The sequence below is a fragment of the Embiotoca jacksoni genome, unplaced genomic scaffold (genome assembly GCF_022577435.1).
Source record: "Embiotoca jacksoni isolate LCO1_2020_lvr unplaced genomic scaffold, fEmbJac1.0.p SCAF_1, whole genome shotgun sequence".
Lineage (NCBI taxonomy): Eukaryota > Metazoa > Chordata > Actinopteri > Embiotocidae > Embiotoca > Embiotoca jacksoni.
This window is the reverse complement of record NW_027185229.1, coordinates 20,263,952-20,290,000: the sequence shown is the minus strand read 5'-3', so window position 1 is coordinate 20,290,000 and position 26,049 is coordinate 20,263,952. Positions and strand designations below refer to the sequence as shown.

General features: G+C 39.3%; 2 protein-coding genes across 2 annotated transcripts in view; both read right to left on the bottom strand.

The window, feature by feature from the left end:
• LOC138196506 (protein phosphatase 1 regulatory subunit 1A-like) overlaps positions 1 to 14,600 on the bottom strand; it is a 30,868-nt gene extending 16,268 nt beyond the window's left edge. The window contains exons 1-2 of the mRNA XM_069146611.1: positions 14,155 to 14,600; positions 2,046 to 2,106 (exon numbers count right to left, since the gene is read on the bottom strand). Of these exons, the coding sequence (XP_069002712.1) occupies positions 2,046 to 2,106; positions 14,155 to 14,235 (142 nt within the window). The 5' untranslated portion in view covers positions 14,236 to 14,600. The remainder of the gene's footprint in view (positions 1 to 2,045; positions 2,107 to 14,154) is intronic.
• A 5,790-nt stretch (positions 14,601 to 20,390) lies between these two features.
• Positions 20,391 to 22,821, bottom strand: npffl (neuropeptide FF-amide peptide precursor like). Its single transcript, XM_069152065.1, has 3 exons — positions 22,519 to 22,821; positions 21,649 to 21,764; positions 20,391 to 20,899 (listed from the first exon to the last, which is right to left on the bottom strand). Exons 1-3 carry the CDS (start codon positions 22,666 to 22,668, stop codon positions 20,779 to 20,781), a joined length of 387 nt encoding a protein of 128 aa, XP_069008166.1. The 5' UTR covers positions 22,669 to 22,821; the 3' UTR covers positions 20,391 to 20,778.
• Positions 22,822 to 26,049: the final 3,228 nt, after the last annotated feature.

Genomic DNA, 26,049 nt, shown 5'->3' with positions numbered 1-26,049 from the left:
CAAGTGCACAGGCACATGTGAATATACTCGCACATACACAGAGACACAGTAGGCAAACATCACAGAAACTAGTTTTTAATCTGTTCCAATTAGAGAAACTCTTGTTTTGAAGATAAAAACACAACTTACGTCATCTTGCTCTGGTACAATGCTGTGATACGAAACAAATTAACAAAGATAGTCTCTGTTTGTATCCTCAACGACGCATCAACTCTGATTTATTTATTTACACATGAGAGAGAACACCACCCTCTGTTTTCTCACCCCGTGAAAATGAGTGTCTCTGCTCCACATTCCCTGCTGATCATCTCTTAGTTCTGCAGTGGGTCACCTTACACACTCACACTCCAAAGCACAGCAGAGGCAGGGAGGGAGGCAAGGAGCCCATGGATGACTCATACAACAGCATAACACTCCAGAGGCCCGCTCTTGTGTTTGATCATTTAAATCCCATGAGAGGACACACGGTTGTTTTTATTTCTCTAATGCAGCAGGAAGATTAGTGTGGTGAATAACAGAGTTGAAATATAACATCAGCAATCAAAATAAGTTGTAGAAATATCTGGAACTGTGTGAAACTTGTTGCATCAAGGTAATTTGATTGCGAGTTGGCCTGTGAATCTGAATTAATCACATTGTGAGTAGGAAAACCTGATCATACAGTCACATGTAGGGCATGACATGGTTTTAGGTTAAGGTTTGAATTGTCGATTTGTCTGTGGTTTGGATAAGCCGAGGGTAGGCATGTTGTGGTTGGAGTTAAAGTATAATTCTAGTTTATTAGAGCTTAAATCTTACTTTTGTAGTATTTGCAAACATTTCTGTCTTGAGCAATAAAGCTGAGCGGTCTAATGAGCAGACAGGTTAGAAATAATCACTTTACACAAATGTAAACCATATTTTTTCAAGGCAAAAACTGACTGTCGATAAAAGTGGATAGCTTCCGGGTGTGAAAAATGAGGCCAATGCGAAAGTGCCATAAACTGCATTACCACTGAGTGCCACTAGTGGCTGGCTCCACAGAGTTCCATTCAACTTCTGTCATGAAATAAAAAGTCAGTAAATTTTTCCACTAGTCATTTTGATGCTTTTACTAGTTATTCATTTTCTGGCGGTCCATCTGAAAATAATCCCATTAACTAAAATGTATGTCTCAAAAAGCCATGTTTTTGGGAGCGTGTCTGTTTGATTGGCAGGTCTGTGGTGCAGTCAGGATTCCGCTAACGGAGGGTGGGACGTAATGTTGTCGGCCTTTCTAATCAGACCTCAGTCAGATATACCACTCGCTACTCTCCAGTTTGTCCTAATATGGTTACTTCTGGCTCCAAACCGCTCCAAACCAGCAAGATGGCGGCAGCCAAAATCAGAACTACAGGCTTCATAATGGCTGTTCACAATGCATTGGGTGATGTCAGGTTAATAATCCTCACTGACCTTAAAAATATACCATGAGCAGTCAGATGCATGCACAATTCAGTATGTTTACAGCTGACAGTGTGGGTCATAATTTATATATTTCCTAAATATGTTCTTTGGGTGAAAAATGTAGATCTCTCGTGAATTTAATTGAGGTCAGTGTTGAAGCACTGAGGTGAAAACGAAGAAATAGAAACTTTGACGAAATAACACGGTCATCCAGCAAAACTGTTTAACCTGTCCAATCAAATAAGTGCAAGGGCACACTCCTGATATTATTTTTGATCGCCTGGAAGTCATTACTGTAATAATAATAATATCATTTATATAGTATTGTAACTCAGCTCAAACTGGACTTCGTCAATTTTATGTCCCACCTGTATCTGATGCAACACCCTCCTAAAAACACAGAAACGTGTGTTTTTTATTTAATGTATGGCTGCTTTCTGTCTGCTTGCCTGCTAACCTGGAACCTATACATCAACACGTCCTTAAATCTCCACCTCACTTTAACGAAAGTGAATTCTCGATCAAGATTAGGGTCCGCTTCCAGATTATGAATACAACTCTATACATAAGTGACAGAAATAGTCATTATGTGAGAGTGTGTTTGCATTTCTGGGACTTACCAGGTGATGATTGATCACTGGACGCCACTAAAGTGGCAGGTGTCGGTCTACGTCTTCTGATCTGAAAAAGAAGAACAGTTTTATTTGAAAGTGAGATTTAAATCATGTTGGGAAAAAGCACACCTTAGTGATTACATATAGTTGCTGTAATGACCATTAAGTGTTCTGAAATATTGATTGATAAATCACAAGCACATCAGACTGTAATTTCTCTCAGGGTTTGTCTTCAATGGGTTAAACTGGATCAAACAATCAAAATGCTAATATGCACCACACTGAAATTTGCCTGTTCTTATTACTCAACCAATCATGGAATGTCTACCCGCCTTTCCCTCCCTATACACATTCCATGAACGATTGTATGGTCAACGCAACGTTCACTCTCTGTCATAAGGCTGTCAGACCAGGAGCGGCCTGTGTGATTCATATTTTGGGTTTGGTAGTCGTTCGCTTTGAAGAAACCTGAGCCGGACGAGAACAATGCTGGCTCCTGCAGTGCTGTGCAGTGAGATCAGCAGGGCAGCTAGCCACCTGCTACTTGCTTCTTGGCTCGTGGCTGCTGGAGTGTGGCAGCTATGGACGGTCCATAATGGACCGCTCGGACAATACATGACAGAACATGCACATTTCACTGAGCTGCTCGGCACTTGGCATGTTTAAAACATTCTACCTCTAAGACAGCTGCTAGTGGACAGAAAAACTGAATTTTAATAATAATAATAATACTAATAATGCACATGCATTTTGTTTGCAATTTGACTGCTAACAGGCCAAAGTGTACAATAACACGTATGAATGTTTTTGGTGTTAAAATCAAGCTTTTAATGGAAATGTCACTATTTTCCTAGGTTAAACTATGAGGCGAAATTTAACTGCCAAGATTTCCCATGTTAAAAGAGCCACTTAAAAGAAAAACTTTGCATTTACTATTAACCTAACTCTAACAGAAAAAGGCACAACTGTAGGGAGAAAAAAAATGATAACACTCTTAAAATTCACACCAGATTAAATTAAGACAATTAAGCACAACCTTTTGAGCGCACACTGATTTCAACCGTTGCCTTTTCAATGGGAACAAGTAGTTGTTAACAATGATTTACACACCGACAAAACAGAAACCCTTTTTACTTGTCACCTTGCCAGACTGTGGCTGTAACCACCCCCCATTTTCAGAGAGGTACCATGATCTGAAAGATTTCACCCCCATGCTGATGCATAGTTATAGAGTCAAACACTGCGGACAGACAACGTTGTGATACAGTTGTTAAATAGCCTCAGCACTGCAGTTTTGTCTCTGAAGTTATTGTATTTAAAGGTTATAGGACCAAGCACAGTGATTCATTTTCAGTCAGCTTCACGATTAGGCGATTACATTTCATGTTTATTGTGCCATAAACATCAAAAGCTGAGATGGCAATTGCTTTACACACACACACACACACACACACACACACACACACACACACACACACACACAAACATGGCTGACAGGGTTGCTGACAAATGCTGGATGTCATGTCAGCTCCAATGCTCTTTGCATCGTTTCTAAGTGCTGCTTCTGCATTTAGAACACAGTGCAACCTCAGCCTAAACACACAGCATCACATTCTATTTTAAATGACAATTGAAGTTGGTCAGTAGCTAAACTCTTTTCTATTGAGATTAGAAAGTACAAAATTTTGTTTTGACCTGAACTTTATGATGTGAATCTACCGCAAAACAAAAATATGGACTCTTTTTTTTTATTACAGGTGTCAAAATAAAAGTGAAAATAAGGAATCAGGAACTGATTAATTGGTTTTGGATTACAATCCCAGGGTGCAGGTTTGATTTTGACTCTTCTAGTGCCACATTTATAACCTCTACACTACCCTGACATGCAATACAGATGAATAACAGAAATAATATGCAGTACTGAAAAGAATGCAGAGTCAGTGGTATGTCAATAGCAAAATCAAATATAATTGGCTATTCATATTTGAAGAGGCTTCATTACCTTATGAACCACAACTATGGAGCACAGGAAGGTTCTGAATAAAAGGAGCCACTGAGTGCCTTTACTTGTCTTTAACCGGCAGGCACAGATATGTTATTTCTTCACTTCCAAGAAAATTGCTGACGTCATATGACACACGTCAGCTATTTAGTGTTACCTCCTTGCAGCACTGCAACCCTCTCTTTTAGCTTGTGATTTTCTTTTCTGTATCCACTCTCCTTGTCGCCTTGTCTCCTTGTTTGATGTAAAATCTCAGCTGCAGTCAAGGTTGATTTTTCTGAGCAAGAAATTGGTTGAGGATAAACACAAATAAATCTAGGCATGCCAGAGATGCAGTGTTTCAAAATAAGGTTTCAATCACTGAATTGCCCAAAATGAGATACATTTTCTCAAGCAGCATCGGCATGTGACCAAACAGAGAGCAACTTGGCAAGAAGCTGAGCAATTCTCCCACAGTAGGACAAGTGGATGAAAAACGAAATAGTCCTTGCCATCATCTTGTCTGTCTGCATGTTGGCGCATAAATGTTTTATTGTGTTAAAATCTCATTGAGAAATAAAAATTCACACCTTTGTAGCCTTAGGCCAGAAATATGCCTGCTTGAAACTACGCGTTCGCACGCATGTGATGGCTGCATCGCGTTTCCCGCGTCTGTTTGGAGAGTTGTTTGAGCACGTCTTTGGAAATTAAAACAATGTGTCCGCAGGATGCAATATACACAAGACCGGTAAGGACAATATAGGGGCAGTCCAGAGATATGAATTGGTCAGGGACCTGCAAAACTATACAAGTTCAAGACTGTTACGTACATGGAGGGAAGAAATTGCTAGAAAAACAAAGTGGGGACGGTGCCAATGGCATGTTTTGACTCTCTGTGATCTCAGAATCAGCTAAATAGGGACCCCATCAATGGTCTCCATGTTTATTGCGTACATCAGGCAGGTCAGAATGTTTGAATTATGTCGTTTCTCTGGTGTGCCATAGTGGACCAGTAACACACAGAAGCAAATATGTAAGTGATAACTTTTACGAAGGAAATGGTTGTAAACGCGGCTCAAAAGTATATTTTTCCGGCCTTAAACATAGGATATGAAGGTTATGAAAATAAAGGCATGACTTTCTGATCCCCTGGCAAAAAAATAAAATATAAATTAGGTCCATTTCACCTTGGTATTTTAAAGCAACTCCATGAGTATGTTTCACTGGTGAGTAAAGTCTCAGCTTTGTCTGTCAAAGCTACAGATAAATGTGTGTTAATGTGATTTTAATATGTTTTTTTTTTTTAATCATGACAAACTGTAAAGTTTTGTACGATTTTTTTTTCACTTACTGTTTTATTGTGCGTTAATTGATTTATGCTGAGTATTTACAACCTACTTAGCCACCTAAGAAGCACTGGGGGGTCAGGTTTTGAAAGCTGCAATAGAAATATTTTACTAAGTATCCTTGTGTACACTGTAAATCGTGTACTAAAATTTTTAGCCGTGTGTGCGTGTTTTGTTGCCGTTCCAGAAAATCCACCCCGCCAGCCCACATTAAACCACGACGAGCCATGGCTGTGTAGAACTGATTATACCCAGAGTCATTGTTATTCTTCTCACCCGACAGCACAGCGAACCCCCTGATCCTTCGCTCACACACATACCACCGCTTACTGGACGGGCTCACACCTCAAACCACCATGCCTGCCTTTCAACCCACAGCCCGTTTTAAATGCCGTTCTGTCACTTCTCACAACAACGAACAAAACCAGCCTTTGAAAGTGATGGGTGGGCAGGAAAAACTGTGCATGCTTGATATTCTTGTTGTGTGGGGAGGAGCAGTGGAAAAAAATACCCTTGGCTGGAAAATATAGGTCAGGCCACCAGACAGCAGAGTCAGAGTCCTTTTTTTTATATTGAAGGCCCAAGTTGTGTGGATTTGGCTTTACTTTCTAATTGGTTGGGTTCCAAAAGAGTTCAAGACCGTATTTTGCTGTATCTTTTTTCTTTGCCTTAATAATACCCAATATGTAGAAAGATCAGGAGTCAAGTGTGTAAAACGTGCTTCAACACAAATTATAGATACAGCTGAAAGCAACTGAAAATCTTTCATGTTTATGCAGGTTTAACAGCTGCGGTTTTCAAGACTCTAAACAGACCTATTTCGTTTCCTGTAGTGGACTTCTGATCCCTATCATCCTCATTTCTCTTAAAACTAGCAAAAGTTATGAATTATCATGCTGGTAAAACAATGTTCATGTTCAGATTTATGTGGTATTAAAGCCTGTTCCCATTTCCAAGAAGGAAGGATGTGGCAGTATAAAGAGAGATGTACATGAAATGATTCGAAAAGGTCGGGGGAGGTCAAACAGATCAAACACAGCTCTTTCCTGAAGAGGACTGGTGTTTCTCTCTGTGTAAACACTGACTTATTTTAAGTAATGTACCTAAATCATTTTAACTTACGTAATGTCAAATATATTGTAAGTAACAGTACTTATGTGGGCAACATTTTTTTTTAAATTATTTTCCAAAAAATAACCATGAAGTTTCAGGGTCTAAGCCTTAAAGGTCTCCACGCCAAATGGACCCTGCAACACGCCAGCGGGCTTTGACAAAACAACTGTATTTGACGCCCTGGGAGTGAGAATGAGCTGAGCGTTATCCAAGCGTGTATATTTAGCATTTTGATGGCTATTGTCCATGTGTCCATGCCCATTGTATTTTCACATTAGCACATTTAATTTTCAGTGGAAGCTGGACTAAGCAGGCTGGCAGAGCTACAGCTATTGTTTGGGTATTATTGCTTGAAATAGAACTGACCTTGGTGGCTTTTCTTATCAAAGAATAACAAAGCTCATTACTTATTGAGGTAGAAGTAAAGACACACAAATCAAAATCCACTTTGGGAAATCTGAAAGTGAGAAGTCCTCCCATTAACCTAACCTGGATTTTACTGAGAAATCAGTTGTAGTTTTGTAGTCCCTGAACAATCAGAGTTGTTTTGTGGCCTTTAGCAGAACTGGTAAGCTCGTTACACTGAGTCAGAAAATGATTAAAAACAAGGCTTTACCAAAACTTTGTTATTTGGTGGGCCAATAACAAATGGGCAGTTCAGAGTTGCCAGAGATTCGGTACAGTGTGCAGACCATATCAGTCCGGGTGGATTAATGTGATTCCTCATCCTACATCCTGTCATTTGAAATATGATCTTGGTGTTGTTCAGGCTAAAATCAGGGCTCAGCTATAACAAATCCTCACAGACTCACTCATTTAGCTCTGAATAGGAGGGATTATTGTAGTCACAGGACTTCCACATCATTGACTTTTCTTTTATCTGAGTTATTTCATTCCTCTGCCTCTCACCTTCTATCAGTCCTTTGTTTTTCCTTTTTGACAGCCCTCCTTATCATTTTGCCTCTTATTGACTCATATCACACAGACAGTAGCAGATGGGGAGCAGTAGGTCTGATGCATTACACAAGCTTTAATTTTGTCACTATAATAGATCCAGGAAAACTTTCAATTTTCACAAAGGTAAGTTCCTGCAGTTTATCATGAAATACAGGTGAGATGAGGGCATTAGTGGTGACTGAAACCGAGGCAAAAGCTACATGTTAAAGGATAAAAGTCAGCATCCTAGTTAGTAATAAGCATTGAATGCCAAGGAAAAAATTAAGTTTCGACTTATTTTATTCTAACAAAACCCTGTTTGACTGTTCAACATACATACTTGCTACTATTTCATACTGTATCTTGTGTTTAACCTTTTAACTTTAGAGGAAATGCCTCGACAAACTGATGTGGCAACATAAAACAGCTTCAGATTACTTTAGCTAGGGTTTCCTTAAATATTATAAACAGCTGAATAGAACTGCTTATGCTGCCGTAACTCTAAAAACATCCAAGACCAGCTTCAGCAAAGTAAGAAAATACTCAATGTTATTTGGTTAGCTACTGATATGCTCCATGGACTTGGTAATAACATTTTGCTAAATAGTGTCGTAAGCTAGTAGGTTGAACTAACTTGTTGCAGCTTAATTTAACTGATAAACATATAAATTAATACATTTCCTTAAACTTTTGCTCCTTAAACTAGAGCCCCTTGTGCACCACTGCCACATCTGAGGACAGATCTGGTGCCTAGTTACATTTGACAAGCTACGTTTGGAAAGTCCCAGCTCAGTAGGGGTTTCACAAATGGGCAGTTGCACTTTTAAAGCAGGAAAATTACAAATACATTATTTTTTTATCATTTAAGTAATATGTGTATCTCCTAGTTTAATTATTATGTTTTAATTTAACAGGTCATAATTAGTTCATGTGCAAGAGATACACAGTGTGATAATAATAATCTGCAGCACTCAAAAATAATTGTTAGGAAATGGCCTTCCTGAGGCAACAAAGGAAGGACATTGAATTGTTATGTTCTCAGTGAAGGACAAAGTCAGTCTGACATGTCAGCAAAGGGAATATTAGGGAGTCTCAGCCCTCAACTGTCTGTGATAAAAAAGACAATTATGTCAAAATGTCGTGATTTATCATCTCAATGAGGAATATACTGCCTTCATTTATGAATATGAACAAATTTATCATCTAAACGATGGAGGAAAGAATTCATTATCTGCTCTCCGTTTGAAGAAGACAGAGTATGATTTGATATTGATTTATTGAACACCATTGTCACTCTAATTGAAACCCTAATGACAAGAAAACATTACATTAACTACTGCACTAATCTGACTGCTGCGTATGTCTTGTGATAATGGATTAATTATTATCTGTACATTTGCACTTACTGGCATTTTGACATCAACTGCAAAGGTTTTGGGGGAATTACGTGTTGGAGTTGGACATTAGGGTCAATACTACTGTTATATCTGCCACTTTGATTTAAGTGTACAGCCAGCAGCTGGTTAGTTAAGCTCAACACTAAGACTGGAAACAAGAGGAAACAGTACTAAACCCCAGTAAAATCAATGTGTCGTTGTTGAGCTAAGCTAGCTGGCTGTAGCCTTAAATCTCCCTCACAGACTGGTATCCGTCTTGAGTATCAATCAAATGAGCATATTTCCCATGATGGAAGTGGAAGCAGAAGTAAAGCTCTAACTAGATATGAGCTATTTTCAAGCCTTTACTGGCCCTATGGTGTATTGAAAAGGAGATATATTCAGTTTCTTATTTTGAGTTAGATGACACTCTCATGGCCGTTGCGTTTGATATGACGCTGGAAACAAGAGGTTAACTTCAGCGCACATAAAGACTGAAACAAGGGGGAAACAGGTAGCCTTGCACCATTCAAAGTTTTAAAAAGTCACCGTCTGATTGAGAGTGACCCAACATGAGAAAGCAGTGCTGTCATTCATTTGAATGGCATCAGTCCGTTGACACAGTAGGGGAAATGTGAGACTAACAATTTGTAGGTTTATGTGAGTTTATGATCCGGGTTGCTTTGTGGCTGATTGCAGGGATTTATTTGAATCAGGGTTGCTGTTTCTCCGTGAATCCTGTCCTTAACCCTCCCAGACCCTAACAGAGCGTTCACACATTCATTAACTGTAAAACAGACACGGCTTTGTAACCTTGTGCCTCCCGCTGGACTCAACAGACATGAAAAATGCCCAGGGGGACAAGAGAAAGGTGGGAATTGCCTCAACAGGACAATACAGTGGTATTAGAACAGTTTCCACAAATCTACAAACAATGTTATTGTGAACTGAGGACCAGGCAACAACTAATACATGTATACAGTATGTAACAGCGAATATGTCATAAAACTGTCAAGTCAGGACAGAGTATGTAAATTATATATGCTCAACACAACAACAACCCCCCAGAGGTACAGAATAATGAGGCCAGATTCTCCCAGTCACTAACAAACACATATTAAAGCAGTATCTAGCAGATTACTAAAATGTCAAACTACTCCTTGAAATACTCAATCAAACTGTAATATGTAATATCATTATTATATTAAAGCAGTTTAATATGTCAGAAACAAACAATACCAATCTCTAGAAGTGGGAAGAACAACTTAATAATTGCAGGGGAAACAAATAATCTCTACAATGTTTACATCATTCAGTGACACCATCTGGTGTTGGCCTCTATCGTACACAGTCAGTTTGGCCTCACATAAGTACACGACGTGCCCTAATCTAAGGTTATGATATCAGTGGAACACACTGTATTGTGTGGATAAGAGGATGAGTGTGTGCCTTTGTTGTCAGGGTCGGGGAGGCTGTTCTGACTGACACAGTTCTCCACGGAGGCTGATTCACCGTGCTGCAAGGTGTCAGGTTGCAGGGATTACTGAACCATAGGTGAAGCCTCCCTGGCGTGACATTCATGAGCATGCTTGCAAACACAGACACATTTCCCTTTTGGTGTTTTTACATCTCAACATCTTTGTTTATTTTTTTTTTCTCCTAATATCAGACTGTCAGGTTGTCTATCTCAGACATCTGTCTCACACACACACACACACACACACACACACACACACACACACACCGTATATACGTATAACTACACACTTGAGAATCAGCATACCATGCAGGCTCAGCAGTCATTCAGTGTGCTTAGAATAAATTGAAAATGTATCCTAAAAGAGTAAAGTCCCCGTGGCAATCAGGCAAGCTTTGGTCACGCTTTTTGAGGTTGCAAACTGAGACGTCTCTTGAGTTTGAGTCTGTGTAGGAAAAGTAAACAGAATTTTGCTTGTATGCAGCTAAAGCGGAGCTCTGTTTGCTGGTGAAGAGGAGAGGTAGATTAACAGCTGTCTGAATGTGTCTTATATTGAATGGCTGCAACCTGCTGTCAGACGTGTGACAAAAGTAACACAGACGGTGGACATTGGACACCAACTCATTGACATCAAGACGCAAACAGGACAGACAGAAACACCTGAGCAAAGTGAATTACATCTGTATCTTTCAGACTCCCATAGGAGACAGAGAAACAGACAAAATGCACTGCAAGGATGCACAGACAGATTTAAAGATATGGACACACAATTACAGAAGATAAATACACTCCAAATATACAAATGTCCCACAGGCACAAACCTACAGAGTGTAGTGTTCGTAATGTCACTGGGCTACTTTTACAATTAGTAAAGTTTTTCAGTACAAACACACATATTACTTTGGGTTACGGGGAAATTGTCACAGTTTTGCAAAGTGTGACCGAAGAGACCTGCATGGTGTGTAAAGTTTGTAAAAACTCAGATTAAATGTGACGGCTGAAACTCATTACAGCACGTAAGACAAACAGATGCAGTGGAAAAGACAGCTAAATAGCAATCACCTCACTTTTCAGTGCCACCTAAAATAACCTGGAAGGACAGCAGTGGAAGAAAATTTCAGAAATGTTGGCATTTCATATTGGGAAAACCATAGCACCCATTTTCACAGCTGAGAAGCTTTGGTTTATTAGAATGCAGAAAACAATAACAGAGGTATGAACCACTCAGCTGAAGATATTTTCCAGACGTAGCACATGCTGGTATTGTGTTATTGTTGCACGGCTGCTCCTAGTATTTTTCTTGAATATGTTTCCATTATTCAAAAGGATAATAACCTTGCTGGTGGTGCTTTTCTCTTGTTAGTCTTGCACATAAAGCCCATAAAGACGTTACTGAGGGAAGGCACAGCGTTTTAATAAAGAAAACTATTTTTGTATCATGTTTTGTCTTGAGTTTATAGACTGAAAAATACAATCAGGATTTAATTCATGCAAATTTCATCCAGTTGTACGGAGGAGTACTTAATTAATGCCTCATAAAGTAACAAAACAATGAGGTAGGTCAAAAATAAATACAATAAGTATATGAATATAAAACAGAATAAATAACTGAGAATATAAAGACTTAAGACCACAGTAGTAGCCGATGTCCTATGAATATGCACTGTAGAATGATAGTAATACAGTGCGAGTTAGTGAAAGTTGTGGACTTGAAGGAAGGTTCTGAATGTACTTAAATATATCAATAGTGAACAGTATAACTATAAACCGCATCATATACAGTGTTACACTGTATATACCAAAATATGACCGACGGATTAATTTGGTTATGTTATAATAGATTAAGCTCACCAACAGCATAATATATTGTTAGATTTAGCCTTACCTCGACCCAACAAGTCCTCCAACCCATACGACCATATAGGTGGTTTCTTCCTACCCTGAAACACAACCCTCAGGAGTGTTTCCTAAATTGGAGCCCAAAAACCACTTGGTTTGGGAAAGACGATAGTTTAGTTTGAATTCATGATACTTTGAAATATGTTGTGGAATAAAGTTGCTACTTTCTAAAACGCAACCTTTGTTTTCATGGCAACAGTAAACTTGAATTTAAACAAAACTTCCCAACTCGAGGTTGGAAATGGGAAGCAAATAGTGCTCTTCTGCACCAAAGTCTGCTCTTGTTTCGAACCATCCACCCAACCTGCCTCCTCCTCACATGGAAAAACTCACATTATCTAGACATTATCTGAAGTGCTTCACTTCTCCGGCTCTATTCTAATTGATTTTCCAATGGCACCGTTTCCTTGGTACCGGCACGTAAATTTAACACATTGCATTTAACACACTTCTGCTTTAATAATGAGTACTTTTAAAAAATACAGAGTCGCAGCATTATAAACTGACCTGACAGGTTGATGGACCTGGATATCTTTGGTACAAAATCAAATAGTAACGAGGGTAAAAACCTTTATAAACCATGATCTCTATCATCTCTCTCCATGATGGACGTTATTTCTGCAATGCTGGAGGACATTACAGCCAAACACAATTCTAGACAGAAAAAATCTCCAGATTTTGCACCATCTGTCTTATTTGCTGTCGTGTCTGTTCATTACAACTATGTGTAGGCAAATGTATGTTACAGCGACCCTCCTCCTACTAAAATGCACGTACACACCAACACATGCAGCTGTTCCACAAACTGTTCCTCATATCTGAGGCGTATAATCGTTTAATTCTAATATTGTACCATCTCAATCTTCACCTAAACTTCACCATACTCTCAAACAACTCCACAAAAATGTCCACGCAAGGGCAAAGAAGTCACCCACACATGAATCAGTCTCCTACCATCTTTCCCTCTGAGTCTTACAGTCACAGGGAGGAAAACAGTGCACAGCAAAGAGAGAGAGAGTTAAAGGGGAAATAAGAGGGAGAGACATAGACGAGGTGTTGCCAGATTCCTAAACCTTTACTGGCTTTACTCAAAGCTCATTCATTATGAACGACCTGTCCTGTTCATGTTATATTTATATAAATGAGAAAATGGGACACCTCTTTTCACTATAATCTTTACAGGCACATGAACTGCACCCACAGGGCTTTTTCAGTCTCAAGTGGACGTTGTTTTTTTCTCCTACTGTATGTGATGAAATGATGTCGAATTTTGAAAAAAATCCAGGCTTCTGGCATCTTTCCATCTTTTCAAAAGTATTCTAGTCATAATTTTCAATGAACCAAGCCGTAAGAATGCAGCAAGAAATACTCATATTGATCACAGCAATATAAAATGTTTATCTTGCGATGCCACATAACTTTTGTCAGCATCTCACTGCTGCGGGAAATCGAGCAGTTGGCCTCTTAAAGCAAAGTAACATCAACCCCATGGAGACACATCAATACGCTGCAACACCCCTATTTAACACTGCTGCGATACCGTGCCTCTCTATGAATCAGCCACAGTGAGTGCCGGGGGGAAAAAATCCATCCTAAATCCATTGTGCTCACATCAGCGCTGCATTCAGGAGATACATGCTGCTGATTAGATGTATTGGAGTAATAGGATACTGAATATGTGGTTTGTTTAAAGCAGCGATTTCTCATGAGACCATACAACAGCATCTGGGACGCGGAGCGTTGAGTTGCTCAGCTGTATGACTGCACCTGCTTTCTTTGATACATAGAATAAATGTTGCTCAGTTATGTGTTCCATGTTTTTCATATCACATATAAACTATGATGCCGTCTTACAATTTTTTTTACACAATAATCTTTACAAAACTTCATCACTCTACCAGTGTTACTCATGCGTAGAGATATCCTTAAATGCCTTCAAGTCCTGAATTCCCCACCTCCTCTTCCTCCCCCTCTCCCTTCTCCTTACCTGTTCAGCTGCTTCTGGGTCCAGGTGGGTGTCCAGTAAGGGGACGGTGAACTGTATCTTCCTTGGGCTCCCAGTTTCCATGGTGGCACTGTCTGTCAGAGAGGAGTATAGGACGAGAAGAAGGGGATGAAGGACAAAGTAAAAATCCGCACGAAAGAAGGAGGCTTGGGAGCTCAGTGAAGGTGGCTGAAAAAGAAAATAAGTGGGTTCCAGCTCAGTAAGAAACAGGCAGATTCTTTGAATTTCTGTCAGACTGTTTTATGTCCTTCACTTTTATCTTTTAACACACTTTTCCCTGATTTTCTGCTTTTTGGTACCCTATTCCTGTTCCACTGATTTTGTTTTCAATCCTCAGCACCTGCCGGTGTCTCTAGTCTAGCTTCCCTCTTCTTTCTCTCTGCTTCTCCAGGCTCTCAGCGCTCAGACAAGGGCATTCTGGGCTGGGAACACCTCTCCTTCACTCTCATTCGCTGTCCTCGACTCCTTTCGCACAAAGTCCCACCCTCTCTTCACATTTCTCTCTGTCTGCATTGGCTGTCTGAGCTCAGAGCTGTTCTGCAGCAGCCTCTGCACAGACAGCAGAGTGAGGATGACAAAGACATACTCTCTCTCTCTCTCTCTCTCTACTAATAGAGTGGGAAAGATGCCGCATCTGGGCTCCGCTTTAAGAGTATTTTTAAAAATCACCTACCTACACATGCTTAAAAACAACCTACGCGCGAGTAGTCTCATACAGAATGGGTCCAATACACGCTGACTCTCTCTCACACCTAAATTATACCACATGTCTGACCAGGATTAATACAACATCACACACTAATCTGGTTGTTTATTGTTTTATTTAACAGGGACAGCGCATACTGGTAAATACTGGTGTAGCTAAAAAGAGGACGTTGTGTGTAGTCCCTGCACAAATGTTACAAAGTCGCCTGTGAGTCACATACAAATATAATCGCATGTTTTTGATGAGGATTCAGTACAGCATATTCCATAAATAAGCTGGCCACATAATGATACATAAGTGTGAACCCATACTGAGAATAAAACTGCGAAATGATTATCTGAGCTTTGTTCACATCTGACCACGCTTGTCCTCTCTACCACCCGGCAAGCATAATCTTTATTGATCGACTCTTAGCCTGAGTGTCCCCAAATCACACGTCCACCGGGCCGTGACATCCGACACCAGCCAGGAGGCATATTACTGGTGTGTCAGATTTGCGGTACATTTTGGGGGGGGGGGGGAAGCAACCATGATGCCTTTATAAGGTTCAGTGTGTAGGATTAAGGAGGATCTATTAGCAGAAATGGAATATAATATTCATCATATGAATTAGTTCTTCATATCTAAATAGGGGAGCAGATCCTCCACCACAGAGCACCATCACGTTGCACCGCCATGTTTTTACGGTAGGCCAGAAGGCTGATATAGTGTCGATAGCCTGAAGCAAAGATGAGGAGCAGACTACTCTCTGACACCTTAACTTAAATTTAAAAATTCCAATTTCACATTCTCACCTACAATATCATTTACAAAAAGTATTTTGCTTAAAAGATCATCTTGGATTTGGATCAAATTTCATGGTGGTCAGATTAAGACCTATTTACACCATGACTATTTAAACATACAAATAGTTGTATGTTTAGACAATTTATTTTCACATTTCAGCATACATGATTGAGCCAGACAGATAAAATGCAATGAAAGCCTTCAGTGGGAAACCAGCGATGAAGCACCCATAATGCCTGCACCACTTGTATCGGTTACAGTATATCAAGCAAATTTTAAAAGCTACAGACTTAAAACAAGCTGAATAAAGAGAATATTTTCCCTTACTGGGTAAATTATCTGACCTTTAAAAGTCCCGACATGTAAGTATAAATAAATGAAAACAACATCATAGTCCCCTTTTCTCTTTTTTTTTTATTTTATTTTTTTTAATCTGAGCCATTATGTTGCTCTGCTAGAACTGCACATAAACCGTCCTCGCACAAAACAACACATTTTTCGTTTTCTTTTGGCTGAGAGTGAAAAAGTGAGAGTGGGAATAAAAAGCTTCCACTGTAGTCAGAGCTTTTCCAGAATGATGTCTTTGTCATCAAAGTAAAAAACTGTGTTAATAAGAGGCCACAACAGCTGACAACAGCTGGCTACATGTAGGCCTACTACCCTGATATTTACAGTGACTGAAAGAGAAACGTTTGTAAAATTATAAGTTATCGCCTCCTATCAACACGGTGTTTGTGTCTACAATGAAAAAGCCTGCAGCCATGCGTATAGTCTCGTCCACACTGGAATAACTCCTGTTCGATGGTAAAATACTGCCAGTACAGATTTAAAAAAAAAAAAAAAAAAAAAAAATGTAAATGCCCCTTCAAATAGCTTCGAAAGAATATTTTGGCAAATATATTTTAAATTCTTGAATAAGTTATAACTTTTAATTAATTAATGAAATCACATACTTTTTGAGACAACAAAATGACCACTCTGCAGCGGAGCAGTTTCCCCTTGACGTTGACGTTTTTTCTTCTTTTGATCATTCACTCACCCTGTAGCCATTAAAGCCTGATGTGTTTGACAAATTGTGCTGTGCCATGGCCATCGCCACTAACGTCTGAGACCTCCCTCAACCCTCTTCAAGATGGCTGCCCTCCAAGATGATGACCATCAGGGAAAGCGAGAGTGAGGGGCGTCGAGGAGAGGTCAGCAAGCCATTAGTGGATAAGGACAGGGAGGTAAATTCAGTTCATGTTTTTTGTTGTAAAGGTGCTGCATAGTGTAGGTGCATATCATATCATTTCATCTTCCCAACTATTACTGTTTACCGTATATTGTTTTCATTATTACTGCTACTACTAGTGTACCACCACATTACTCTACATCTCACTGTGTATCCCCCCCCCCCACACACACACACACACACGCCTGTCTCTGTGTCGTATAATTACTGCACACAGATGTTTTGCTGAGCCCCCCCTGCAGATTCATGAAATTCAGATGAGTTGAGTCTTTCTTTTGCTCAGCTGTGCTGATCAGAGGCTACAGCTGTGTGGACAACAGCACCCGGTCTGTCTTTGTCCTGTCTTTTTGTTGGCCCAAATATGCTTCTTGTTACCTCCGATTTGCTTCTTCTCACTTGTCATTGTAAAACAGATGTCAGTCTCCACATGTCTGCCCAGTCCTGAACAGAGCCCCGAGCAGTTGAATATTGTTCAGCTCAACAATAAATCTCTCGTAATCTGGTAAATTTGAACAAGCATTTACAATTCAGACTCAAAAACCAAATAACCATGTGTTTACATTAACAAACAGTTGGCCTAAATAATAATCAGCCTATTTTAATGTTTAAGTGCTAAAACTGCACAGTCCAATTAAGTAAAGCATTTCTTCTTCCTGCTTGCTGCGTCAGTCTAGATTTCGCCACTAGCCCATAATTTTATATATAGATAGGCCTATATAAATCATCCTAATTTAATTAAACACTATACTGTAGCTACCTTGTTGACAGTCTCTTATCTGTATATAGGCTATTTTAATTTTATGAACCATTTTTAATGTCCTTCTTCTTGAAGTGATAATGTTTTATCTAATTATACAATATCGCATAATATTCTTGAACTCTGAGCAGTAAACTAGAAGATACATTCAAAACCTGTAGTTTTTAGAAATGTGGTGTTCGTGAGTCATTGGGAAGTGAGAAAGTACCGACCTTCAAGTGGGGGAAAAAAAACCTAAAGGCCTGTCAAACTGGGAATACTGGCTAAATGGGAAGTTTCTGAGTGCTCACATAAGTAGGTTTAACTTCCTTTGACATGGCAGCGTTTGTGGTGAAAGAAAAACACGCACTTCCTCCAAAATAAGTGAAATAGCCAGTCTTGGTTAGCCTCGCCTACCCAGTTTGTTATCTGGCTCAATGTTGAAAACAGTAGTAGCCTACATCAAAACGTGTTGAAATGTTGTGTATAAATAATACTGACCTCCCAAACTCCATTTCTTCTTCTTCTTCTTCTCTGATTTGATTGGCGGATCGCAACCAACTTGAACAGGTGCATACTGCCACCTATCGTACTGGAGTGTGTAGTTTCAGGGGAATCGTTTCATAACTGTTTTAAATGATGATAATGATAAAAAAAAAAAAAAAAAAATTTAAAAAATCAAATCAAATTAAAATTAGATAAAAAAAATAAAATAAATAATGAATTAAATAAATAACACTAAACTAAATCCTACGGCCTAATAATGTTTCTTTAAGAAAACGGAATAGTGCCTTGCAGCCATTCTTCATTCATTGAAAGAATTCCCTCCAAACTCCATCTCCGTCCCAACTGACAAATTGTCTCCTTCAAAATGTTCCTGTCAGTATTGTATCTACTACACTAAGGACAACATGCTCCACATCTTCATCAACATTACAAATAATGCACTTATCTGAGGCGATTTTCGCTCCGTTTCTTCTTCTTCTTCTAATTAGGTTTTTTGGCGCCTGTTTGTAAATGCTCTGAAACAGGAAGGTGGATCAGCTGCCCGAACAAATTAAAGATAGAGGCCTGGAAAAAATTATGTATATATATAAATATGTTTATATATACCTGTGACGCACATGTTGTAACAAAGATCCGTAAATGGCTCCAGCTCTGTTGCCAATAAGCGCTCATCCTTCTTTTTCGTTTCTGAGAAAGGATGGGAGGTCAGGCTAATAAATGACTTTTTCTAAGAGATATTGACATGCTTTCCTTCCCAGTAATTAGCTGTGGAAGCCATTAAGGCACAGAGTAATTGCATGTTGCTGTGTTTTAATTAGTGCACACGCTTATTGCATGCTGCTTCCCCAGGTGGCCCGGAAAACAACCACAGACAACAGCTACTGAACGTCTGTGGAGAAGTGCTTTGCATCACTTCACATTAAACTGATGAGAGCGGGATAAAACTATTTCCATGAAACTAAATCTTACACACTGCTGTCCATTTGGAGACAATAGTGAAGTAACTAAATGTTCAGTGATATAGTTTTACAAACAAGATATCATCTTTCATTCCTCTCTTTGATCTCCTCATTGAATTTATATTCCTCTGATGTCTGAGTGAGGAAGAACAAACACATTAAAGTCCAGTGGGAAATTACATTCTTGTATGTGGTCCAGCAGATGGGCATTAGTGGGTGCTGGTGTGTTGTGTTTCAATGATAATACAATTTAATGAGACATAATTTGTCTATGTCATTGATATCCAACAGAGAAAGCACTGTGATGTAAACAGCCAGAAGATATCTCAACTTGAAAAAATCTTAAATGAATTGGAGGACAGACTGGCTGTCTAAGCAAAGGATTCAGACACCTACTGCACAACATTACAGGAAATCCCGTGTTGCCAGTGATAATAGTAAACATCAGTAGCTGAAATAGTAACCCAATATCACAACAAAGCATCAGTCCACTAGAGGATTGTGTCTGAGTCACGTTTTGCCTCGCCTCTGTGGTGTTAGATCTGTCTCATAATTCACAAATGCACACAGAAAGATTCACAAATGGTATTAATTAATAGTATATCACCACACGCCTCCAGGTGTGAAAAGTAAGGTGCCTTCAGTTTTGCAAGAAAAACATCGTAGGTATGATTTAGAAACAGATCATGGTTTGCGTTAAATGTGACAGTCGAAATTTAGTTAAGTTTCGTCACAAAAACTTAAATAAATAGCCTAAGTTACTTATCAAAAGCTAAATTATGTGAGTAAATACAGTATGTTATGTTCTTAAATGAAATTCACTTTGACTTCTGCTTTCTCAAAACAGAGAAACAGACTTTCAAACACCTGTTGGTCAGGTGAAAGTTATGTGTTGGTTCTGACAGGCATGGGATTCTCTCATGGACTGATGGGAGTATAACATGCTTTGGTATGATGCAGAGCGACTAATTGATTAGTTTATTTGTTGATAAGACAATTATCAAGAAGAATAGTTAATATTTGTTGGCTATGGACTGTAAACCCTGGGTAAGACATGGGCATGTGCTGATTTATCTGTTTCATTTCATTTTAAATTTAATATGTTTTGGGTTTTTGACTTTTGGTTGGACAAAACCGGTCATGAAAACGTGTGATGCGCATTCCTTTTACTATTTAACAGTAGTTTACAGTGTAATCAATCAATCTAAAAAATGATCAACAAATTAATATATTGTTCCGAATTTTATTAATTCATATCTTATTAAATAATTCACAGATTTAACATCCCTTGTGAATACATGACTTTAATTCTGACCTTCACAATTAGTCGTAGTGAACACTCAAACACGTGAATTTAGCTTTTCCAAGTTCCAAGCTTTTTTATTTGACCAGTGAGCTGAAGAACTTTAGCAATCAATTTACAACAAACACTTTTGGTCCTTGATCACATTCCAGTCAGAAAAAACAAGACCTTCTCAGAAAACCTGAAGAGGTCCCAGTCAACATGCTTTGCAGTACTGAGAAATATAGAAATAAAACCTTTAAAATGAATCATTTGTTATCTGAACGCCAGGGGTTCAGTCAGCCCCAAAAGAATGGGAGGGATTTATTCATTCAAATTTAGTCCCTCCTCATCCACCCACTGCGATCAGGACAGAGATGTGTGGATCTGCCAGCCACATTATTTCTTGCCAAATCTCTGGGGCACAGCCATACTCCAGATCTGACCAGGGGCAGCTTCCCAGTCACGGGTAAGTATCTGATCCTCTGATACTACTTGCCTTCTGGAGCCGCGGCCAAACCTGCAAGGGAGGATGAAAAATTATACGAATCAAAACAATATATGATTCAAGTTAAAAAGCTTTTTAATAATAAAGAAAAACAAACACACAAACCATGCTTTTTCCTGAGGAATAAACACAGACGAGACATTGTAACCTGCAAAAGACTCATATCTATTTCATTGTGTTTTTTGGGCCTTATTTGTATATGACCGACCAGAGCTGCACTGTTACGTAGGAGGACGTTTTTAGCATCATGTTTGAACTGCCGCTGAGATCACAATTTCAAGTCAAAAACATGACCTAGTCTCTGCCGTGAGAGGGGCATTTGGCTCATGAACCACTTTTACAAATGGACATTTCAAGTACATAATGATCAGTGATGATACATTTGGGCCATTTTAAAATTCAGATATGGAGAGTAGTTGCAGATGGGTAAGTGGATTTTCCTTTTATATCCATCAGTCCTACAATGCGACAAAATATTGACATCAGGACCCATTTAAAGACTTAGAAATGTATGTATGTTGTATTTTTTTGTGAAATCCTTAGGTGATTTTAACGTAGTATTGTCTGTGCAGCACACACAAGCTGTTAATAAGTTATTTGTACCAAAATATACCTAAGTGTACCCTCCGTATTTGCATTTAATGTCATATTTTCCTGCAGTAGTGTGTGCTGTTAGAAAACTGCTACACAGAGGGCTGAATTATATACAGATTTATATATGACTGTGCATGTTTTCCTGCAGGCTCTGTAATTGCACTGACCTCTGTGGCTGATGGAGTACAGAGCTCCTGGTTTCTTTTTGGGATCCGAGCAGCAGAGCTCTCAGCAATGAGGTCAGCAGGCGATCGTCAATGCTGCTATCTCTGTTTTCACTCTCCTGGAGCACACCAGCATCCCCACACACACATACATTTATATCCATACGCCCACACAGACCCAGAGCCTGCTATCAAGAAATTGCTTTTGAAATAAAAATCCCACAAACACATCAAGACCCTAACTGCATTCACGTTTGGGTTGCAACACAAACCCCAAGGCAAGGAAACGTACCTCATGCTGGCCGAAATATCCATTCACTCAAATTTTTATGAATATTAAAATCCTATCTGTTCCTGCTTTGCACAAAGAGAACATCTTGTACTTGTACTCGTGATCTGAATGCTTGTCCTTCATCAGACTCTTTATCCTGCTCTGACTGTCTTTTGACTGTATTTCACACTGTTGTATGAGGAGGAGCGCGATCTGAAATCTAAATGGACAGAGTGATTTCTCCTGTCACATTTGATAAAAGGCTCAAATCCCATTTACATACTGCATCACAAGAAGTGGCAGACTTGTCAGAAAAAGTTGGAGTGACTTCTGGTTGTGCACAGAATCTTACATTCACTCTAATATGGTATTTAAACCAGACAGGTAATATTTTAACACATAAACATGTGTGGCTGAGATATGTTTCAACATGAGATTTTCATTTTCAGAAGCCAAAGTTATTTTTGCCTTGACATGAAACAATATAGAAGAAAATACACATGCCACAGCGACACAGTAAAGTCAAAGATCGACAATATAAGTATTCAATGACTGAAATGACAAATGTGCAATTCAAGTTTTTTAGTGGTTTGTTGTCTCACCAGTCCCAGCGGGCGATCAGCCATGTTCTCCTCTGAGCTGACAGGCATAATTTCAGTTTTCTCAAGACCATCTTGGAAGTGAAGAGCCTGACTGACGCCAGCCATCGCCATAACCAGAGCCAGAAGAGTCACCACTGCAGCTGTGTCCATGGTCTCAGACTGGAGAGGAGGTCAGATACAGTATATACTGATGATAGGAGGCGGAAGAAGAAGACTTTGGCTGCCCGAGTACAGCTGTCAGCTTCAAAAGGTGGGGCCCCTGGAAAACAGAAGAGGGACTGGTCCTGGTCAGGACAAGGTGTCTTGTTTTTGCTGTGTTCTGACTAACTTCAGAGGTGGTAACATCCTCCTTATATAGACCTCTTGGTCACTGGCTGGAAACCCCCTGGAGAGCTGAAGAAAGATGTTACTGTTCAAAGGGGAGCAGGGGACAGGATGGAGGATGAAGAAGGTCCTAATATGAGACTTAACCAGGTCCATTTAGCAGGATCAGGGCATTAGTGATGACTGGGCACCAGAGTGTGTTATTATGTGGCCCTTAGGGTAGTGCAACACGACTCACACAGTTATTAAAGAGATAAATCCCTGCAAATGGACTCGGATCCACCAGTCCCTGTAGTCCAGTAGTTCACACTGCATGTGCAGACGGACAAACATTCATTACCAAATGTAATCATTGGCTAATATGACACAGATTGGTCTGGACGCTTCAAGTAATCTCAAGCAACAAAGGTCTAAACAGTAGAATTAAAAGCAGAAAGATGCGCTTAGGAACTGCAAAGAGATTAAGTGACAAAAGAGAGTGTGACACATTCCGGCCTTCTAAAAAATATTGTTCCAAGTTTCTAAACCAGAAAGTAAACCCATATCACAACGAAATTTCATCTCACATCTTGTTATAAAGTTCCTGATTCATTCATCAGTCAGGAATCAACTAATGGCGTCAGTTAGGCTGAGTTTAAGACACCATGGATTTAATTTTCTGAAACATAAAGATGAATAGTTTTCTTCTCATTTTATAATTCATTACCAGGGGAACATAAAAATGTCACTGTAAATCCATTGCACTCTCTCTAAAGGATTATTGGTATAAATGTAAAGCAAACTTCAGTTCAATAATTGTATTAATGGTCATCAAAACATTTGCTTACGCAGTGGAAAAGACAAATTTATGAGTTTTTTTTACAAGCTGGTGAAGGGATTTTGGAAAGCAGCTTCTCCCAAAGAAATGAGTGTCTTATAAAAATTTAAAAAAAAAGCTTTTAATGAGTTAAATATTTCCTTTATTTTGTTAATTCTAAACAAACACAACTTTCAGCTCGATTAGAAATAGTGATGCTGGCTTTATTAGTGCCATATGTGTTCAGTTTGTTTCTTTCTTTGCCTCAGTGTGTGTGTGCACATGTTTTTATATCCAAGTGTGGACATAAAACTGAATACACACCAACCCATAGGGACATGTGTCACTGTGGGGACCAAAATTGAGGTCCCCAAAGGTACAGGTGCTTTTTGAGGGTTAAAACTTGGTTTCATGGTAGGGTTAAAATTAGATTCAGGGGTTAAGGCTAGGCATTTAGTTGTGATTGTTAAGCTGCTTGGGAATGCATTACGTCAATAAAAAAAAACCATAGGTATAGTAACACAAACATGTGTCTGTGTAATGATTAGTCAATTCCCCAATACTATATGCGACATCAACAGATTTGGCTCAAAGTGCCTAATGGGTAACAATCCGCTTAAACGCACACAGTCAAACTGTCCCTGTTTAATCACCATGGCAACCAAGATGACATCTGAAGGATTCTTAGGGGAATTAGTTTGCATTACTATAATAAGATCAGAAGCTTTTGGATTAGAGAAAATCCAATTCGTTCATTCTGACGTGGAAAATAAAAATAAATGTCTGTTAACTCCATACTGTTTTGTTAAGATTGTTCGGTTTTATGTGATCATCCTGCTCAAGTGGGTTGCTGCCAATTTACCTCAGGTCTGATCACGTGTCAGCAGAATTAAACGTCATCATCTTCTGATATTGAAGATATCACATGTGGATACATAGCAATATACAGTGCATCCGGAAAGTATTCACAGAGCTTCACTTTTTCCACATTTTGTTATGTTACAGCCTTATTCCAAAATGGTTCAAATTCATTTTTTTTCCTCAAAATTCTACACACAATACTCCATTATGACAAAGTGGAAAAAGTTTGATTTTAATTTTTGCAAATCTATCAAAAATAAAGAACAAAAATATAACATGTACATAAGGATTCCCAGCCTTTGCTCAATACTTTGTTGAAGCACCTTTGACAGCAATTACAGCCTCAAGTCTTTTTGAGTATGATGCTACAAGCTTGGCACACCTATTTTTGGGCAGTTTCTCCCATTCTTCTTTGCAGGACCTCTCAAGCTCCATCAGGTTGGATGGGGAGCGTCGGTGGACAGCCATTTTCAGATCTCTCCAGAGATGTTCAATCGGTTTCAAGTCTGGGCTCTGGCTGGGCCACTCAAAGACATTCACAGAGTTGTCCCGAAGCCGCTCCTTTGTTATCTTGGCTGTGTGCTCAGGGTCGTTGTCCTTCTGGAAGGTTCTTCTCTCTTCACAGAGCAACGCTGGAGCTCTGTCAGAGTGACCATCGGGTTCTTGGTCACCTCCCTGACTAAAGCCCTACTCCCCCGATCGCTCAGTTTGGCCGGGCGGCCAACTCTAGGAAGAGTCCTGGTGGTTCCAAACTTCTATAATTTACGGATGATGGAGGCCACTGTGCTCATTGGGACCTTCAATGCTGCAGACATTTTTCTATACCCTTCCCCAGATCTGTTCCTCGATACAATCCTGTGTCAGAGGTCTACAGACAATTCCTTGGACTTCATGGCTTGGTTTGTGCTCTGACATGCACTGTCAACTGTGGGACCTTATATAGACGGTGCGTGTCTTTCCAAATCATGTCCAATCAACTGAATTTACCAGGTGGACTCCAATCAAGTTGTAGAAACATCTCAAGGATGATCAGTGGAAACAGGATGCACCTGAGCTAAATTTTGAGTATCATGGCAAAGGCTGTGAATACTTATGCACATGTGATTTCTTTTAGTTTTTTATTTGTAATAGATTTGCAAAAATTTCTAAAAAACTTTTCTCACGTTATCATTATGGGCTATTGTGTGTAGAATTTTGAGGAAAAAAATGAATTTAATCCATTTTGGAATAAGGCTGCAACATAACAAAATGTGTAAAAAGTGAAGCGCTGTGAATACTTTCCGGATGCACTGTACCAACAACCACAGTCACAAGGTTTTGTAGCTTAACTATGTCTTTTACTAGCATTTTACAACATTTTGCAAAATCTACTTGACTGTTTTGACTGAAAAGTAAAAACAAGTTACTGGAGTAGCTCAGTACCACACTTACAGTATATCTGCAGTTTCAATACAAAGTTAGATTAGCAGCCTGTTAGCTTAGCTTTGCATAACGACTGGAAACAAGGGCAATGGCTCGGGTGTAGGTCCAAGAGTTCAAAACAATTCTCT

Coding starts and splice junctions, on each gene's coding strand:
- npffl (XM_069152065.1), bottom strand. CDS start 22,668: ATGGACACAGCTGCAGTGGTGACTCTTCTGGCTCTGGTTATGGCGATG. Junction 21,765..22,518: donor CTGATCGCCCGCTGGGACTG/GTGAGACAACAA, acceptor GGTGTGCTCCAG/GAGAGTGAAAACAGAGATAG. Junction 20,900..21,648: donor GTACTCCATCAGCCACAGAG/GTCAGTGCAATT, acceptor CCTCCCTTGCAG/GTTTGGCCGCGGCTCCAGAA.